We start from the raw sequence: 13,837 nt of genomic DNA, 5'->3' as shown, positions 1-13,837 counted from the left end.
TCCGGTGTTCAACTCACCTGGAACAGACCGCAGTGGTACCTGACTTATACCCAGCTGTACGTCGGTGCGAGTGAGCCCCAGATTGGTCAGATATTTATTGTATTCCTCCCGTTGTGCCCGGTACCATCTGTCAATGACTGCACTGTAATCTCAAACTTTGAACCGACATCACTCTGTCTTTAAGCGCTAACACGAACGCCTGTGTTCCTGTCTCTCTCAAGGCCCTTATGTCGCTCTTTGTTCTGTCGTCCAAAGATGGCTGGGTGAACATAATGTACGACGGACTCGACGCTGTGGCCACCGACATACAGGTAGAAATATCAAGACAGGTTCAGGTGCCCGTTCGTATGTAAAATTATTGCATAAAAATCAAATTTTAAGGTGTTATATTTACCTGGGACTGTTCGTATACCACCACAAAAGTTCACATGGGGTAAAGTCACATGTTCAGCCCATTGTTGTACGAACTGTGCTACCAGTGCTGTACATCGGTTGATTGATTGGTTATGCCTTTCAGAGCAAGTAATTCATAATTCAAATTCAATGTGGTTTGTTGAGCATCGATGTCAACGCTTCCATGTTCACTATGAAATATTTGTGTTTTATAAGGTTCACAGCATCCCAATTGTAAATTTAGACACCCAATCAGTTTCTAGCTATCATTTGATAGCATCTACAAGATGCATGATAACTAGAACCTGATTGGTTCTCCCCCTTAGTGTTATTGGCTCCATGTTGTTTTGATGAGCCCTCTTTTTTTCACCACAGCTGTGCCGTTCTCCTTGCCTTGCAGCCTATCCGGAACCACAACCCCTGGATGCTTCTGTACTTCATCTCCTTCCTCCTCATCGTCAGCTTCTTTGTCCTCAACATGTTCGTGGGCGTGGTGGTGGAGAACTTCCACAAGTGCCGTCAGTCCCAAGAGGTGGAGGAGGCCCGGCGCCGGGAAGAGAAACGGCTGCGCCGCTTGGAGAAAAAGCGCAGGAGTAAGGCGTTGTATATGTCTGGTCGGTAGACTGTTTACCAAAGAATCTTTCTGAGCCCTGCCTGCCACCGTAGCGTAGCTAGCTTCCAGCTACATGGAACGTAGAACGATTCGTTGTGCGGCCGACTGAAACATTTTTTTGAGATGGAAACAGGATACAACCGAGCAGTCAGTTATTGAGGACCCCCCTGGTGACATACAGGCTCTATTTTTTAGTTTTTTTCTGTCAAGATATATATATTTTTTCTAATAATAATAATATCATAATTATATTTGAAGGGACAGTGCACTTTTGAAAAAAAAAAATGCTCCCGAGCTATTTTTGGAAATTGGCGCGCAGGAAAATGGTGGTATTGCCCACAGCAACCATTTACAGATGTGTCCTTATATATCATTGCTGCAGTCAACCCAAATAAGCCCCTCCCACCGCACCAGGTCCACTCTGCTTGCATGGGGAGTTTTTTTGCGCACTTTTCAGAAAATGCGTCTTTGCTCAATAGAGTCTCTGGGCCGTATTCAATTGCCGGAAGAAAAGCCGAGCTCGGCGAAAAGTTCTCGCCGTTGACGTCATTTCGCCAGGTGAGAACTTTTCCCCGTATTCAATTCCAAAAACTTTTCGCTGGTGCGAAAAGTCTGCGCCTTGTAACCAGCGGGAAAGATTCGCCTCTGAAAGGAGGCGGAAAAACGTGCAGAATTGGGGGGGTTTGGGGTGCTAAGTTGCTGGAACACGCCTGCAGCCTTGGGACAGTCTCCCAAAGGTAAACTGCGTAAAAAAAAAGTGTAAAAAAAACTTTACAACACCCCAAAAAAGTACTTTAGTTTTGGGCGCGAAAAAAACAAAGTTGGGGGACAAACTTAAAAACTAGCGAAATAGACTCCAGGGGGTTCCCCAAGTATTCCCAAGCTGTTTTTTTTTTATTGCAGGTGCTTGCTGATGGTGCGTTTTTTACGTTTTTAAAAAAAGGCACTTTAGCAATTTTTAACCATGCTTGCACCCATTTTCATGTACCCCAAATTTGCTGGGACTACTTATTTTTGCAAAATAAAACCCAGCTAAATGCTATTCTTCAGACTTGCAAAGACGCAAAATAGCAGCAATTGAGAGCATTTTAGCACCCCAAATACCTCTAGCAGGGCTATTCGGGGGTATCCATAGTGAACCCCCATGTCAGTGCATCTTTTGGGGGTGTCAGAGTGATTTCCCCAAATCTGACAGGACTTTTCGCCGATTTCAGTTTTGCCGGGACGCGTTCTCGCATCTTTTGCAATTGAATAAGGCGAAAAGCGGTGACGAGCGCGATACTTTTCCGGCTGCAAAACTAGCGATGATGACGAAAACTCTGTCTTGCGCAAAGTCCGGGACTTTTTGCCGGCAATTGAATGCGGGCCTCCAAGTCTGTATACGAAGCGCTACAATGCAGCGGCCGCGCCAAGTTCCATTGCGCACGCACGCAGATATACAAGTGTTGCATATCAAATGAATCAGCGCAGTCTCCTAGTGCGTCCTAGGCCCATGGCATTGCGACCAAGATGCATTTTTCCACAAAAAGACGCCCGGCGCTAACAGTGTTGCACAGGACCCGGCGGCATCTCGCGTTGTGTGGCGTATTGAGGCAGGATGTATGAGGACACAGCTGTACAGATTCCTAAAAGCAAATATAAGTCCATATAGGGCTACCAGACACATATAAAATATACATGCTACCTATACTCGTTTACATACTGTACATGCTGCACTTCTGAAGTTTTTAGCGTGCAGCTAGTTTGTGAACTGATTGCATGGATTCCATACAGCACGTGTATTTTATATGTGTCCCAGCTTCAATGGTCTTTTGGGCCCAGGGATATTACCTTGTGGCATATATATGTAGTCAGATTATTATTATTATTAATTTTAAAAGTTAGGTTATGTTTTCAATTGAATGCTTAATTCCATTTGCTTAAACGCCAGAAGCTTTTATACTAATATATAGAAAGTCTCAACGCAAGTACCCCCCCTTTATTCTCTCTCTGCTTCACAAAACCCAAATTTGTACCCAGCGCCAGGTTTGTTACTTTCCCCTGCCTAATGACACTGCATGTATAACTAACCCCTACTCGACAACACCTTTGGCTGAATTTACCTCAGGAAAATGCATAATTAGACAAGTTATGCATTAATCGCCACTGTAGCACTGCGAGACACAGCAAATTGTGCAATATAACACAATGCGTCTTTGATGACTGACCCTCATTCTGTTGCCTTTTCCTCTCAAACCTCCTAATACGCAATTAAAATATACTGTAGAATGTAAGTGCATGTTCATGCATGCAAAAATCAGGCTGCACGTGGAACGCAGGCCGAGCAGAGACAATTATATCCTTGTTGCATAGCCGGATTATCCATTAGGACACCTAGGCCGTCATCCAGGCCCCAGTGGGTGTTGAGGGCCCAAATTACTCTAACGCACTTTTAGGTTTTGTTATACAAATAAAGGGGCCCAAACCAGTATTTCCAAGGTACTAATGGAGTCTTAATCCGGCTCTGACATAGAGTAAATTCATTCACATTTTGGGACATTTTCTTTAAATAAACAAGACACCTTACATTTTAAATGCTACAGCAACATTTGAAGATGGCTTTACCTAAAGGTGAAACGCGTCTGGTTATTGCTTTTATTGTATCATGGCAACACCGCTCTAGGCGGCCATTTTTAGTTCCTGACACACAGCACATTTTTGGGGCCTAATCATAAAGAATATGAAGTGGCTCACGATAAATATCACTATTTATCGCATCACATCGATGCGATATATAATGTGGTTGTTTAGTAGCCACTCATGTACACTTACCTGTCCGACGTCTTCCTGCGGTGTCCGACTGCTACCTGATCCCTGGACGCAGTGAGAAGACAGACATATCGGGAGCCCAATATGTCTGTATTCTCACTGCGCATGCCCCGGCATCCGAGAGCAGCGGGTCAGGTCAGACCTGCTGCAATGGATGCTGGGAAAAGGGGACGGAGCCAGCTCCCAGGTGCCGGGCAGACAGCGAGGAAGTGTGCAACTTCACTGCTCTGTATGGCTTGCGGTACAGATAACGCTATCCTCAGATGGCGAATCTGTACCGCAGGAGAGGAACGGAAAGATGAGCTTTCCGTTCCTTCATGAATCGCACTCCCCATACAATAGTGTGGTGATGCAATGCTGGCATGGAGCGGGGATGCCGCTGGAGAAGTAATACACTTCTCCACGGTAAACCAGCTCCATGGATAGCACGAAGCAGAGAATATCCCTGATTTCAGCTAAACAGGGCTCTTCTCTGCTTCATGAATAGACCCTTTTGTAGGAGCACAACAAAAAAAAAAACATTTATAGTTGGTTATGATTTAATATATGACTCTTTTGGGAAATGATGACATTGGTTGTTATAATAACAAAAATACCTTGTTGATAGGCTGTTGAAGGGATTTCAGTCAGTTTATCTGTCATTTTTTGTGCTGTTAATAACTTAGGGCCTGATTCAGCCAGGATCGCAATTGCAAAGCTGCACGCAGGCTATAGATATATGATGTATGCACGCAGGCTATAGATATATGATGTATGCACGCAGGCTATAGATATATATGATGTATGCACGCAGGCTATAGATATATGATATATGCGTGCAGGCTGTATATACAGTATATGATGTATGCACGCAGGCAGCTTTGCAATTGCGATCCTTGCAATAATGCAAATGCAGCAGGAGGTGTATGACACCCCCTGCTGCATTTGCGATCCCAGCACTGCGAAGGAGGTCACTGGTTGGGATCACCATTGCGACCATCGGTGATGGAAGGTCGCGATGGTGGACGCCATCGGGTGGCTGAGTAAGACTCAGCTTACCCAGGCTGGCTGGCTTGCGAGCCCAGAATACTGCATACGTCCACGCAGTCTCTGGCCACTCCTGGAACGCCGGCCGCCCCCGCACCGCCCCTTAAATGCCTCTGCCTGTCAATCAAAGACTTGCGTGCGATTGAGTAGAACCCATTCTGCACACTCGCAGGATGGGACCTGCGAAAAGCAGGAATCTGCGTTCAGCTATGCATTTGTGTGCACTGCTGAATCAAGCCCTTAATGCATTAGCATGATGATCTAGTGTCAGGATCTTAAATGGCTTGAGAACTAAATAGATGAGAATATGTTAGATTGAATATGCAGGACTGTCCATTGTGAGTCTCTGTGTGTTTATTTGGGGTAGGCGTAAGTTGCGATAATCATTATAACGGCTGCTCTTGTGTACTGGAGCACTGTATGTTTATGTACGGTCACATCTGACCAGTTAGAGCAGGGACGGGGAACCATTTTTCTGCTGAGGGCCAATTTGATATATATAACATTATTCACGGGCCCTGTGCAGGCCACGCCCCCTCTGACATTACACGAGGGTGGGGCCACAATCGCCGGACATTACAGTAATGCCCGGAGCATCCTGAGGATGCTCTGGGAAGCTGTAAGGGCAGTGGTGTGACCGTCTGAAGCGTCCTAAGGACGCCCAGGCAGCACTGCTGCATAGATTCTGGCTGCAGGATGTCATTCTAGGCACCCTGCTAGCCAGATGAGGCTAGCAGAAAAAAGCTCAGAGGGCCAGACCAAATGATTCCGCGGACCTTATACGGCCCCCAGGCCTGAGGTTCCCCATCCCTGAATTAGAGGATATCTGGCTGTATGGTCACATCTGACCAATGGCTGTATGTTTATGTAGGCCACATCTGACCAATGGCTGTATGTTTATGTAGGCCACATCTGACCAATGGCTGTATGTTTATGTAGGCCACATCTGACCAATGGCTGTATGTTTATGTAGGCCACATCTGACCAATGGCTGTATGTTTATGTATGGCCACATCTGACCAATGGCTGTATGTTTATGTATGGCCACATCTGACCAGTTAGAAGATCTCTGGCTGTGGGCCTGATTCAGAGCCGGACGCTATTTGCGGTCGTTCGTTCTGAAAAAAGGGGTGGCTATTCAAATGAACCGTTCGCTATTTGCGGTCTGTTCACGCCTCTATGTCTGAACGAGCGAACAAAACTTGCGGTCGTTTTTTTGGAAACTATGCCCCCTGGCCGCACGCATCCTACTTCATGTCCGCTATTTATTAGATTAATTGAGTACATCGACCAGCGTATGAACTGCTCGCTATTCTTGTGGTTGGTTTTTCCTACCGCAATCTGACTAGAAAATAACCTAGTGACGTGGTCAATGACGCTGCTGTATTAATTATGCACACCCATAAAACGCACGTTTTGACCTTTAAGCACGCCTACGTTCGGATCTCCAGTCCCCGTTTTCAAGCAGCTTCCCCTGTTACCACCCACATACGCCTCCTCCTGTCACTCAAAATAGCAGGCATTCGCTATTTAGCGAACAAATGATTTTCGGCCGCACTGACTGGTTCGCGCATGCGTATTACGATCCGTACGCATGCGCAGTTGGGCAAACATCGCTCGGAACGAACGAGCGGCCGCTTACGAGCGGCTCTGAATAAGGCCCTGTATGTTTATGTTCAGTCACATCTGACCAATGGGTGGATCTCTGTCTGCATGTTTATGTATGGTCACATCTGACCAATGGGAGGATCTCAGGCTGTATGTTTATGTACGATCACATCTGACCAATTGGAGGGTCTCGGGCTGTATGTTTATGTGTGGTCCCATCAGACCAATGGGATGATCTCAGGCTGTATGTTCATGTGTGGTCACATCTAACTAATGCGCTAACCATAAAGAGACCAGAACGGTCAGATGATGGACAAAAATGCGGTCAGGCGCGGTCATCATCCATACAGAATTACTAGGTGTGCTGGGAATCATAGGCATCTATACGGAGCTACAATCTTTTTAATTCGCCCCCAAAAAACTGCAATCTGTGGCCACTTAGGCCTAAAGTGACATAAGTGATTGCTGCGCTCGTGAGTGTCGTTACACCGAGGGTTGCAGGCAAGGGAAGGCAGCAATCATATGTTATACCAGTTCTATATGTCATTTATTCTCATTGCTGGGCCAGTCTCACAGGGCTTACTGATAGAGAACATTCCCACAGTACGACGCTATCTGTGTCACTGCCATTAATATATGGGATGGATGGCGTTTATTGAAGAGAGGGTTCAGACTTAATGGGACTGAAGCACCGGGCAAAGCCACAGGACTTACTTAAAAAACAAACAAACGCTAATTTCATCCCATGTAACAGAAATTAACAATTGAGAGAAATTATTCTAAACATTTGAAGGGTTCCCCGGACAGAAAAGCAGCATTAGGTTCCTTGCAGGATGACGGCTCCATGCAAGGTCCTGCTTCTAAGAGGAAGGGGGATATACGGTTTCATTTATTTCAACCTTATGAATCATCCTTTTCCAGTCCATGGTAATTTGCGTTGAATCTTATATCCAGTCATATTATTGATTGAGGAGGAAGTATAGAGGGCGGTAGTCAGAGCCCGATGAAGACCCCACGGACCCCTTCCTCCATAAAACAAAAAACACATAATAATGTGTGTAATCCAGGCCCCTCAGTGCAGACTGGGACCTAAGCAGGAGCTTAGGTCACCCAATGTATGATCCAGCTCTGACTATGGGGCTGACATAGAGATGAATGGGTGATAATCATATTTGGGAAACAAGCCCAGGGCAGCAAATGAGCTTTGAGTCTCCTGCTGGCTGCAGTATATGTTCCAGGCGTATCCGTTCCAACTGGTTCTGAATGATAGCGCACATTACATTGGATTGTAAAATATCGTTTGAAGAATACAAGTTCCCCACAGTGTATAATGTATAATGATATATAATGTTCTTCTCCTTCCTTTTCATAGTCTTTTTACTAAAGAGGCACCAGGTCTGGGTCCAACCGCAAGACTTCCCAGTACTAGGACCTAGGTAGGAAAGCCCTAAACCTGCTTCTGTCTCAGCCCCCTAGTGCCCAAGACCTACAGTAGGTAGGGGAAGGTCCCATTGTTTTCGAAGCTGGGAATCTCCTTCTTCAAATAAGTGCCATGGCCGGTTTTATTCTATCAAAGCAACTCTTCTTTTTCTATTCAAAGATAAGGAAGGATTTGGCTAAGCACCGCGCTCATTATGTTATTTTATACCTGGCAGCGCTCGTTACTTCCACCCACTAGCCCAAATACTCCACCACACAACTCATCTCAATACCTTCATTAAGGCCCCCATACATGGTGCGGTATGCACCTTGCAATGCGACTTGCGATCCGACGGACGACATATCGGATGGTCCCCACACACGACCGCCCCATATGCCGGCAACCCCCTTCCCCCACCCGCATAGCGCTGCATGAGATCGTACATTGCTTCCCCAGATCAACTGAACATGCAGAAAGATCTGGAGGTGCGATGTACGATGCCACGGGAGCACGCACTGGCCGATATCAGACCCACACACGGTACGATATAGCAGCGATATCGTACCAATCCATCGGATCGGCTGCTGTATTGCACCGTGTATGGGGGGGGGCCTTTTAGAATAGTGAGTATACATAGGGCAGCGGTGAGTCATCAGTGTAGACTCATTAGCATGTTAAACATCCCCATTAGCATGCTAACCGTTCAACGCACCGGAGCCTCCCTAGGGTTAGTTGAGGAGGTTGGTGTCTCCAGTAAGGCTTGAAATAGCCTGTAGGTATAAATATGTTCAGCAACGTAGCATATTTTATATACTTTTTTTTTTTAGTCAGGGACTGGGTGGCCCCTGCGTTGATACTGCCCTATACCGTGTTCTCCCCCATATTGATACTGCTACATGCCCTGCCCAACTCCATGTATCGATAAAGCTCCACATCTTCCCCCCATGGCCCGTATTGACCTGTCCCCACTGACCTCCCTCTATCAGCACCGGCTTATTCTTCCCCAGGTCCAGTCCACGCTTGGTGCAAAACTTCTAGTTTCGCCAGAAGAGACTCTGATCATGCAGAACTTTCATGAGATACAGGGCTGGCAGCCAATCAGAGGACAGGAGGTGGTTTGCCTCACAGATCGTACTGTACAGTGGCCCACCAATCACTGTACGGCACTCATTTTTCACCCCCATTCACGCCGTCCAGGTAAAATTCTGTGTACGATCTGCTGCAACAGCAATATACAAAGATATCAGGTCCAGAAACGTTGCTCCTGATTCCTCAGGAGCAATGTTCCTGTGTGTCCTTGCTGAAGAATAGCACTGGCCATAACAATAAGCCAGGAGCTCAGCCATAACCTGCCCCAACCTTTCATTATATTTTCCCCTCATACAAGTACTATCCGTTAAACAAGTTCTAAAGCTGTCGCAAGTTCTAAACCTGCTCAAAACGTACTAGTATTTCACACTACCTTCCATTGTTTATAGAGGGATTCTGTTCTGTGCACTGGGCCCATTAATATATTAAAATAACCCTGTTCCTCTCCACAGTTTATTGGAAATAATATATTGTCCCTTTTATCATTTTCTGCCCATGTTAGAAAGTCATTTGCAAGGTGACATCTCTGACTGGGTCTCACATCCCCACTGGCACAGAACCTTTTCCGAGGAACGTGATAGAAGCACGGTCTCGTAGGGTCCTATAAATCCATCTTCTCTCTGATTGTTGTACAGCTGGCTCTTCTATAGGTGCAGTAACATTCTTGTCAGAGATGTGAAATGGAATTCGCAGTTGGCTCGCCTAATGCAGATCTGTTTCTTTATATAACCTGACAGCAGCATCAGGCTTAATCAGTGAGCAATACAGACAGGCCGGCGAGCTGGTCCGGTGTGAGGTAGCACTGGAGTGCTCGCTGATTCAGTCTTATGCCGCCGTAAATCGGCCTTAAAGAAGTACCAGACTTGAAATACATGTTGCCTGACGAGGAGATAAAACTGCTACCAAGATTCAGGAGCTTATCAGAACCAGAGGTATTTGAGATATGGGATATTCTGTGTCTCATACACACCATGGTTGTCTACAAGCTTTTTACAAGCACCTCGCACAGCCTAAAATGGCCACTAACACTGCAATGCAGACACTCAGATAAGCAACAAGTGTACCCTCAGAGTAGGACTGAGGTTAGGTATGCAGGGCTTACTAGTAATCCCTGCTGCTAGGTCAGATGTGCAGGACAGACTCTGTATGACTATAGCAGCCAATCATATGCTGCCATTTTTATAGAACAACTTACCCCGGTTTTATCTAGAATACATTAAAGCTGGGTACACACCTGGGCAACCAGGCAATGCGATATGTCCCATCACTGTAGACACTGCCTAATACGCTGTACGACCGCATCGTCTGATCTGATGTGCAGCACATCCGATGGGTAGATGCAAACGCCAAATTCATCGTACAATGAATCAGGTGGTTTTCAGCGTACACATTATACAATGGTTGTTCCGATATGCAGTAGACTATATATTGGGCGGGATGTACTAAGCATCGCATCCGCCATGCGGTACATCCCGCCTCTCATCGGGTACATACTGTGGTTGATTACCGCGGCTTGTACCTAGAATATCGCAAAAGGACAGTTCTCCCAATAAGAGCTGTTCTTTGCGATGCCCCCGGAAAGAGGCACTTCCGGTTTTAACAGCCAGATGTCCCTCTGGCGGGCCGCGAGGTGTGATGAGAGGAAGCCGATTGGATCCCTCTCAGGAGGAGCATCCTGAAAAGTAGCTCGTAGGCTTCTATTGGGTAACGCCACCTGAAGATGGCGCTCGCCATCGGGACGGTGCTTTGTACATATGGGGTATGTGGTAAAACCCCCAAAAACGACATTTCTGGGATTTTACCGCATTTTTACCTTTAGTTCATCCCGCCCTATATATTGTATAGTGTGTACCCAGCTTTACTCTAAATAAGTACTGTGAAACTGGGGACCCATAGGATGAATGCAGCTTCCGAGAAGTAGTGACCCTGAAGTTTCCTGACTCTTCTGTTAGACCGAGTAGAGTCATTTTATGATCTTAGTATATTAATGTAAGATCTACAAATTAGATATATTTTGGTTTTGACTTAACTGGAAACAAAAAGTCTCTATTCACACTTTTTGTCAAACAAGATACCAGTGTCCACCGTGGCTCGCAGGTACCAACCTAACTAAATCTATAATGCAGTGTAAAAATAAACCTGCCCGGTAATCGTTCGCTCCATGCAAAAGCAACCTGTATTTACTTTGCATGCAAAAAAATCAATGCATTTGCACCCCTTACATTGCAACAAGGGCCCTGATTCAGAGCCGGACTCTCTGACCAGAGCGCTCGCTCTGAATCAGGGCCCACCTCCATAAATATGGAGCGTCCTCCTGGACGCTCGTATAGCTGTGGGTCACCACCCACAGCATATACGAGCGTGCAGGATGATGGTCGCAATGGTCTTGACCATCGCCACTGCGAGCAGAAGCCTGCGGTTGAGTTTTTCAACCGCAAGGCCAGGAGTGATTTTGGCTCTATCAGAGCCAAAATCACTCCCACTGACATCACTAGTGATGTCAGTGGGGCCGGCTTCTGAAGGTAGGCGTTCCCTTGGGAACGCCTCCGTCTGGCAGGCACGCCCCCGGCACGCCCACCAAAGGGGGCGTGCTGTCAATCAACATCGACAGCACGCCCCCTTTGATCAGACACTACGAGCGAAGGAAAGTCCTTCGCTCGTCGCGTCTCGCGAATGCGCAAGACGGAGCTCCCTCCGTCGTGCGCATGCGCAGTGCAGACCATCGACCCACTTGCGAGCAGACAGCCGCTCGCGAGTGGGTCTGAATCAGGGCCATGGTTTGTTCCATGAGCTAATTCCTTCTTTATTTTATTTGCTCCTAACTCTAAATCAGGCCCCCAGTGTCAGATCTCTGCAGATATGTAAGGGTTTTATACCAACACATTTATTTTATGTTTCTTACAAGATATAATTTCATGTTGGTTCAGCTTATACTTTAAGGGCCTATCTCAGAGATTTACGCAGATTGAGCGATTCTTAGCAACTGCGCATGTGTTAAAGCTGTACTGCGCACGCGCAGCGTTTGGTGTGCGATTACGCTCACACAGATGATTCACTCACAAAGTGAGTGACAGGTAGTCAGCGTTTTGGGGGGAGGTAGCTGGGGGGGGTGGCTAAGGAAAAGCAGGTGTGTTTGACCATTTAAACGCCGTCTCGTGGGCGTGCATAATTTAGCCGTTGCGATCTCCTTTGCAGCATGAGAGCTCTCGGTGTGTGACGCAGTGTATGAGACAGGTCAGACTTACTCAGAAGCTGCGCAGCTGCCCGATCTGCGTCGATGCTCCCGATGTTTGCGCTGTTGTACGTCACTGAACGGATATGAGAAGGCAGCAGTGGGCGTCCTATGCTCAGGTAAGCTTTGGAGGGCATTAGCATATTTTAGCAATTGCGATCTATGAAGGACACCGTAAGGCAGCTGCAATCTAACTGAGACAGTTTAAACCCCCCGAGGTTGTTATAGCAGTATACCTTTAAGAATGATGATGTTAGTGTTAGACATTAGAGTTAGCCTATAGGGTTCCTGGGGGGTGTGGCCTTGCTGGTATATTAGGTCTAATAGCCAGAGAGTCAGCCTCTTTGATTCTGGAAATCCCACCCTCCCTCCCTGGTTTGCGAGTTTGTTTGCTGTGTGTGTTGTGACAGAAAGAACGGTAGTGTGCTATTATTCATTATACAAGTTAGATGGGTGCGCTCTCCTTGGTCAAATATAGGCCAAATCGTCCCTACAGGGAAATGACACAGCCCGTCCGGGCGTGCTTTATGCTGGAGAGTTGAACACCAACGGTGATGTGTTTGGTCTGCGCGTGTTTTGTGGGAGTGTCCATTCTTTGCTGTCCGCCACCATACTAACTTTACGCTCACAATTAATTTCAATTGGCAACATCTAATTATCTAATTCGATAGCCCCCTAATTCAATATTTAATTAATAATGAATAATCTGATGTCAAATAAATTTGACCTTTAATTTTACTCCAACTCCTGTTGTACGTGTGTTTATATTTAGATACGTTTTTAGTTGTAAGTCTGTAAGGTATAGTGCGCATATCAACCATGGGGAGTTTAAGATGGCAGTTGCGTTTGCATTGGCGTAAATCTCTGAATCTGATCCTAGTGTACAGCAGTGTTTATATAGGTTTTCCTCTAAAAGTTCATAAATTATTCACTTAAAGGGATAGGAACCTAAAATACAAGGTAACCCAGTATGAAAAAGGCATTTTGAAATATATAAGCAAAGAACATGACAGTAATTTATACCTTTGACAATATAGGTAATATAGGTAACTTGTTGTAGATGTCACTGCACGCTGCTGTTATCAGCCTTTTAGGCTCATAATGCTTTGCTACAGAGCCTTTTGTAGGGTTACCAATAGAAATGACCTTATTATAAACACTCTAAGGGCCTGATTCATTTCCGATCGAAACTGCGATTACGCATGCAATTGGCCGATTGTTGCGTTTTGCGTACGCATCGCAGTGTGTGTGGGCGAACCAGTCACTGCCATCGGGACTGCGATTGCGGTGACTACGCAGACGTGCCAGTGTGTTTGAATGCCGTTGAATGGGCATGCATTAATTATCCTCTGCGATACCCTACAGTGTAGGGCCTACACAGCTTGAGTACTCATAGCGTGCAACGAAGTTAGCAATAAGGCCAGAGCTTGTGTAAGTGAGCGTGAGGCTGCGATGGTATTCGAGGTTCCCGATGGTTTTGCAGTCTTGCTAAGGATTACTGATGTGTGTAAGGTAAAGTGGGCGCCCTAATGTTGTGCTGCGACGGCATAGCGATCGCAATGGATTAGCATACTATCGCAGCGAGACTGCATGCGTAATCGTCTATTGCAATCGCAGTTGCCATCCGTAATGATTCAGGCCCTAAGTT

General features: G+C 46.3%; 1 protein-coding gene across 4 annotated transcripts in view; it reads left to right on the top strand.

Annotated features, from left to right (window-relative positions):
- CACNA1H (calcium voltage-gated channel subunit alpha1 H) overlaps window positions 1–13,837 on the top strand; it is a 577,698-nt gene that overhangs the window by 496,830 nt on the left and 67,031 nt on the right. For 3 of the 4 annotated variants that reach the window (XM_088464813.1, XM_088464811.1, XM_088464814.1), the window contains 2 exons: window positions 222–311; window positions 794–1,007. In XM_088464813.1, coding sequence (XP_088320939.1) covers window positions 222–311; window positions 794–1,007 — 304 coding nt within the window. The remainder of the gene's footprint in view (window positions 1–221; window positions 312–793; window positions 1,008–13,837) is intronic. The other variant, XM_088464812.1, reaches the window with a different exon arrangement.

The sequence above is a fragment of the Taudactylus pleione genome, unplaced genomic scaffold, assembly GCF_031769625.1.
Source record: "Taudactylus pleione unplaced genomic scaffold, aTauple2 ptg000061l, whole genome shotgun sequence".
Lineage (NCBI taxonomy): Eukaryota > Metazoa > Chordata > Amphibia > Anura > Myobatrachidae > Taudactylus > Taudactylus pleione.
Note: the sequence above shows the minus strand (reverse complement) of the source record. Positions and strands in the feature narration are given on the sequence as shown.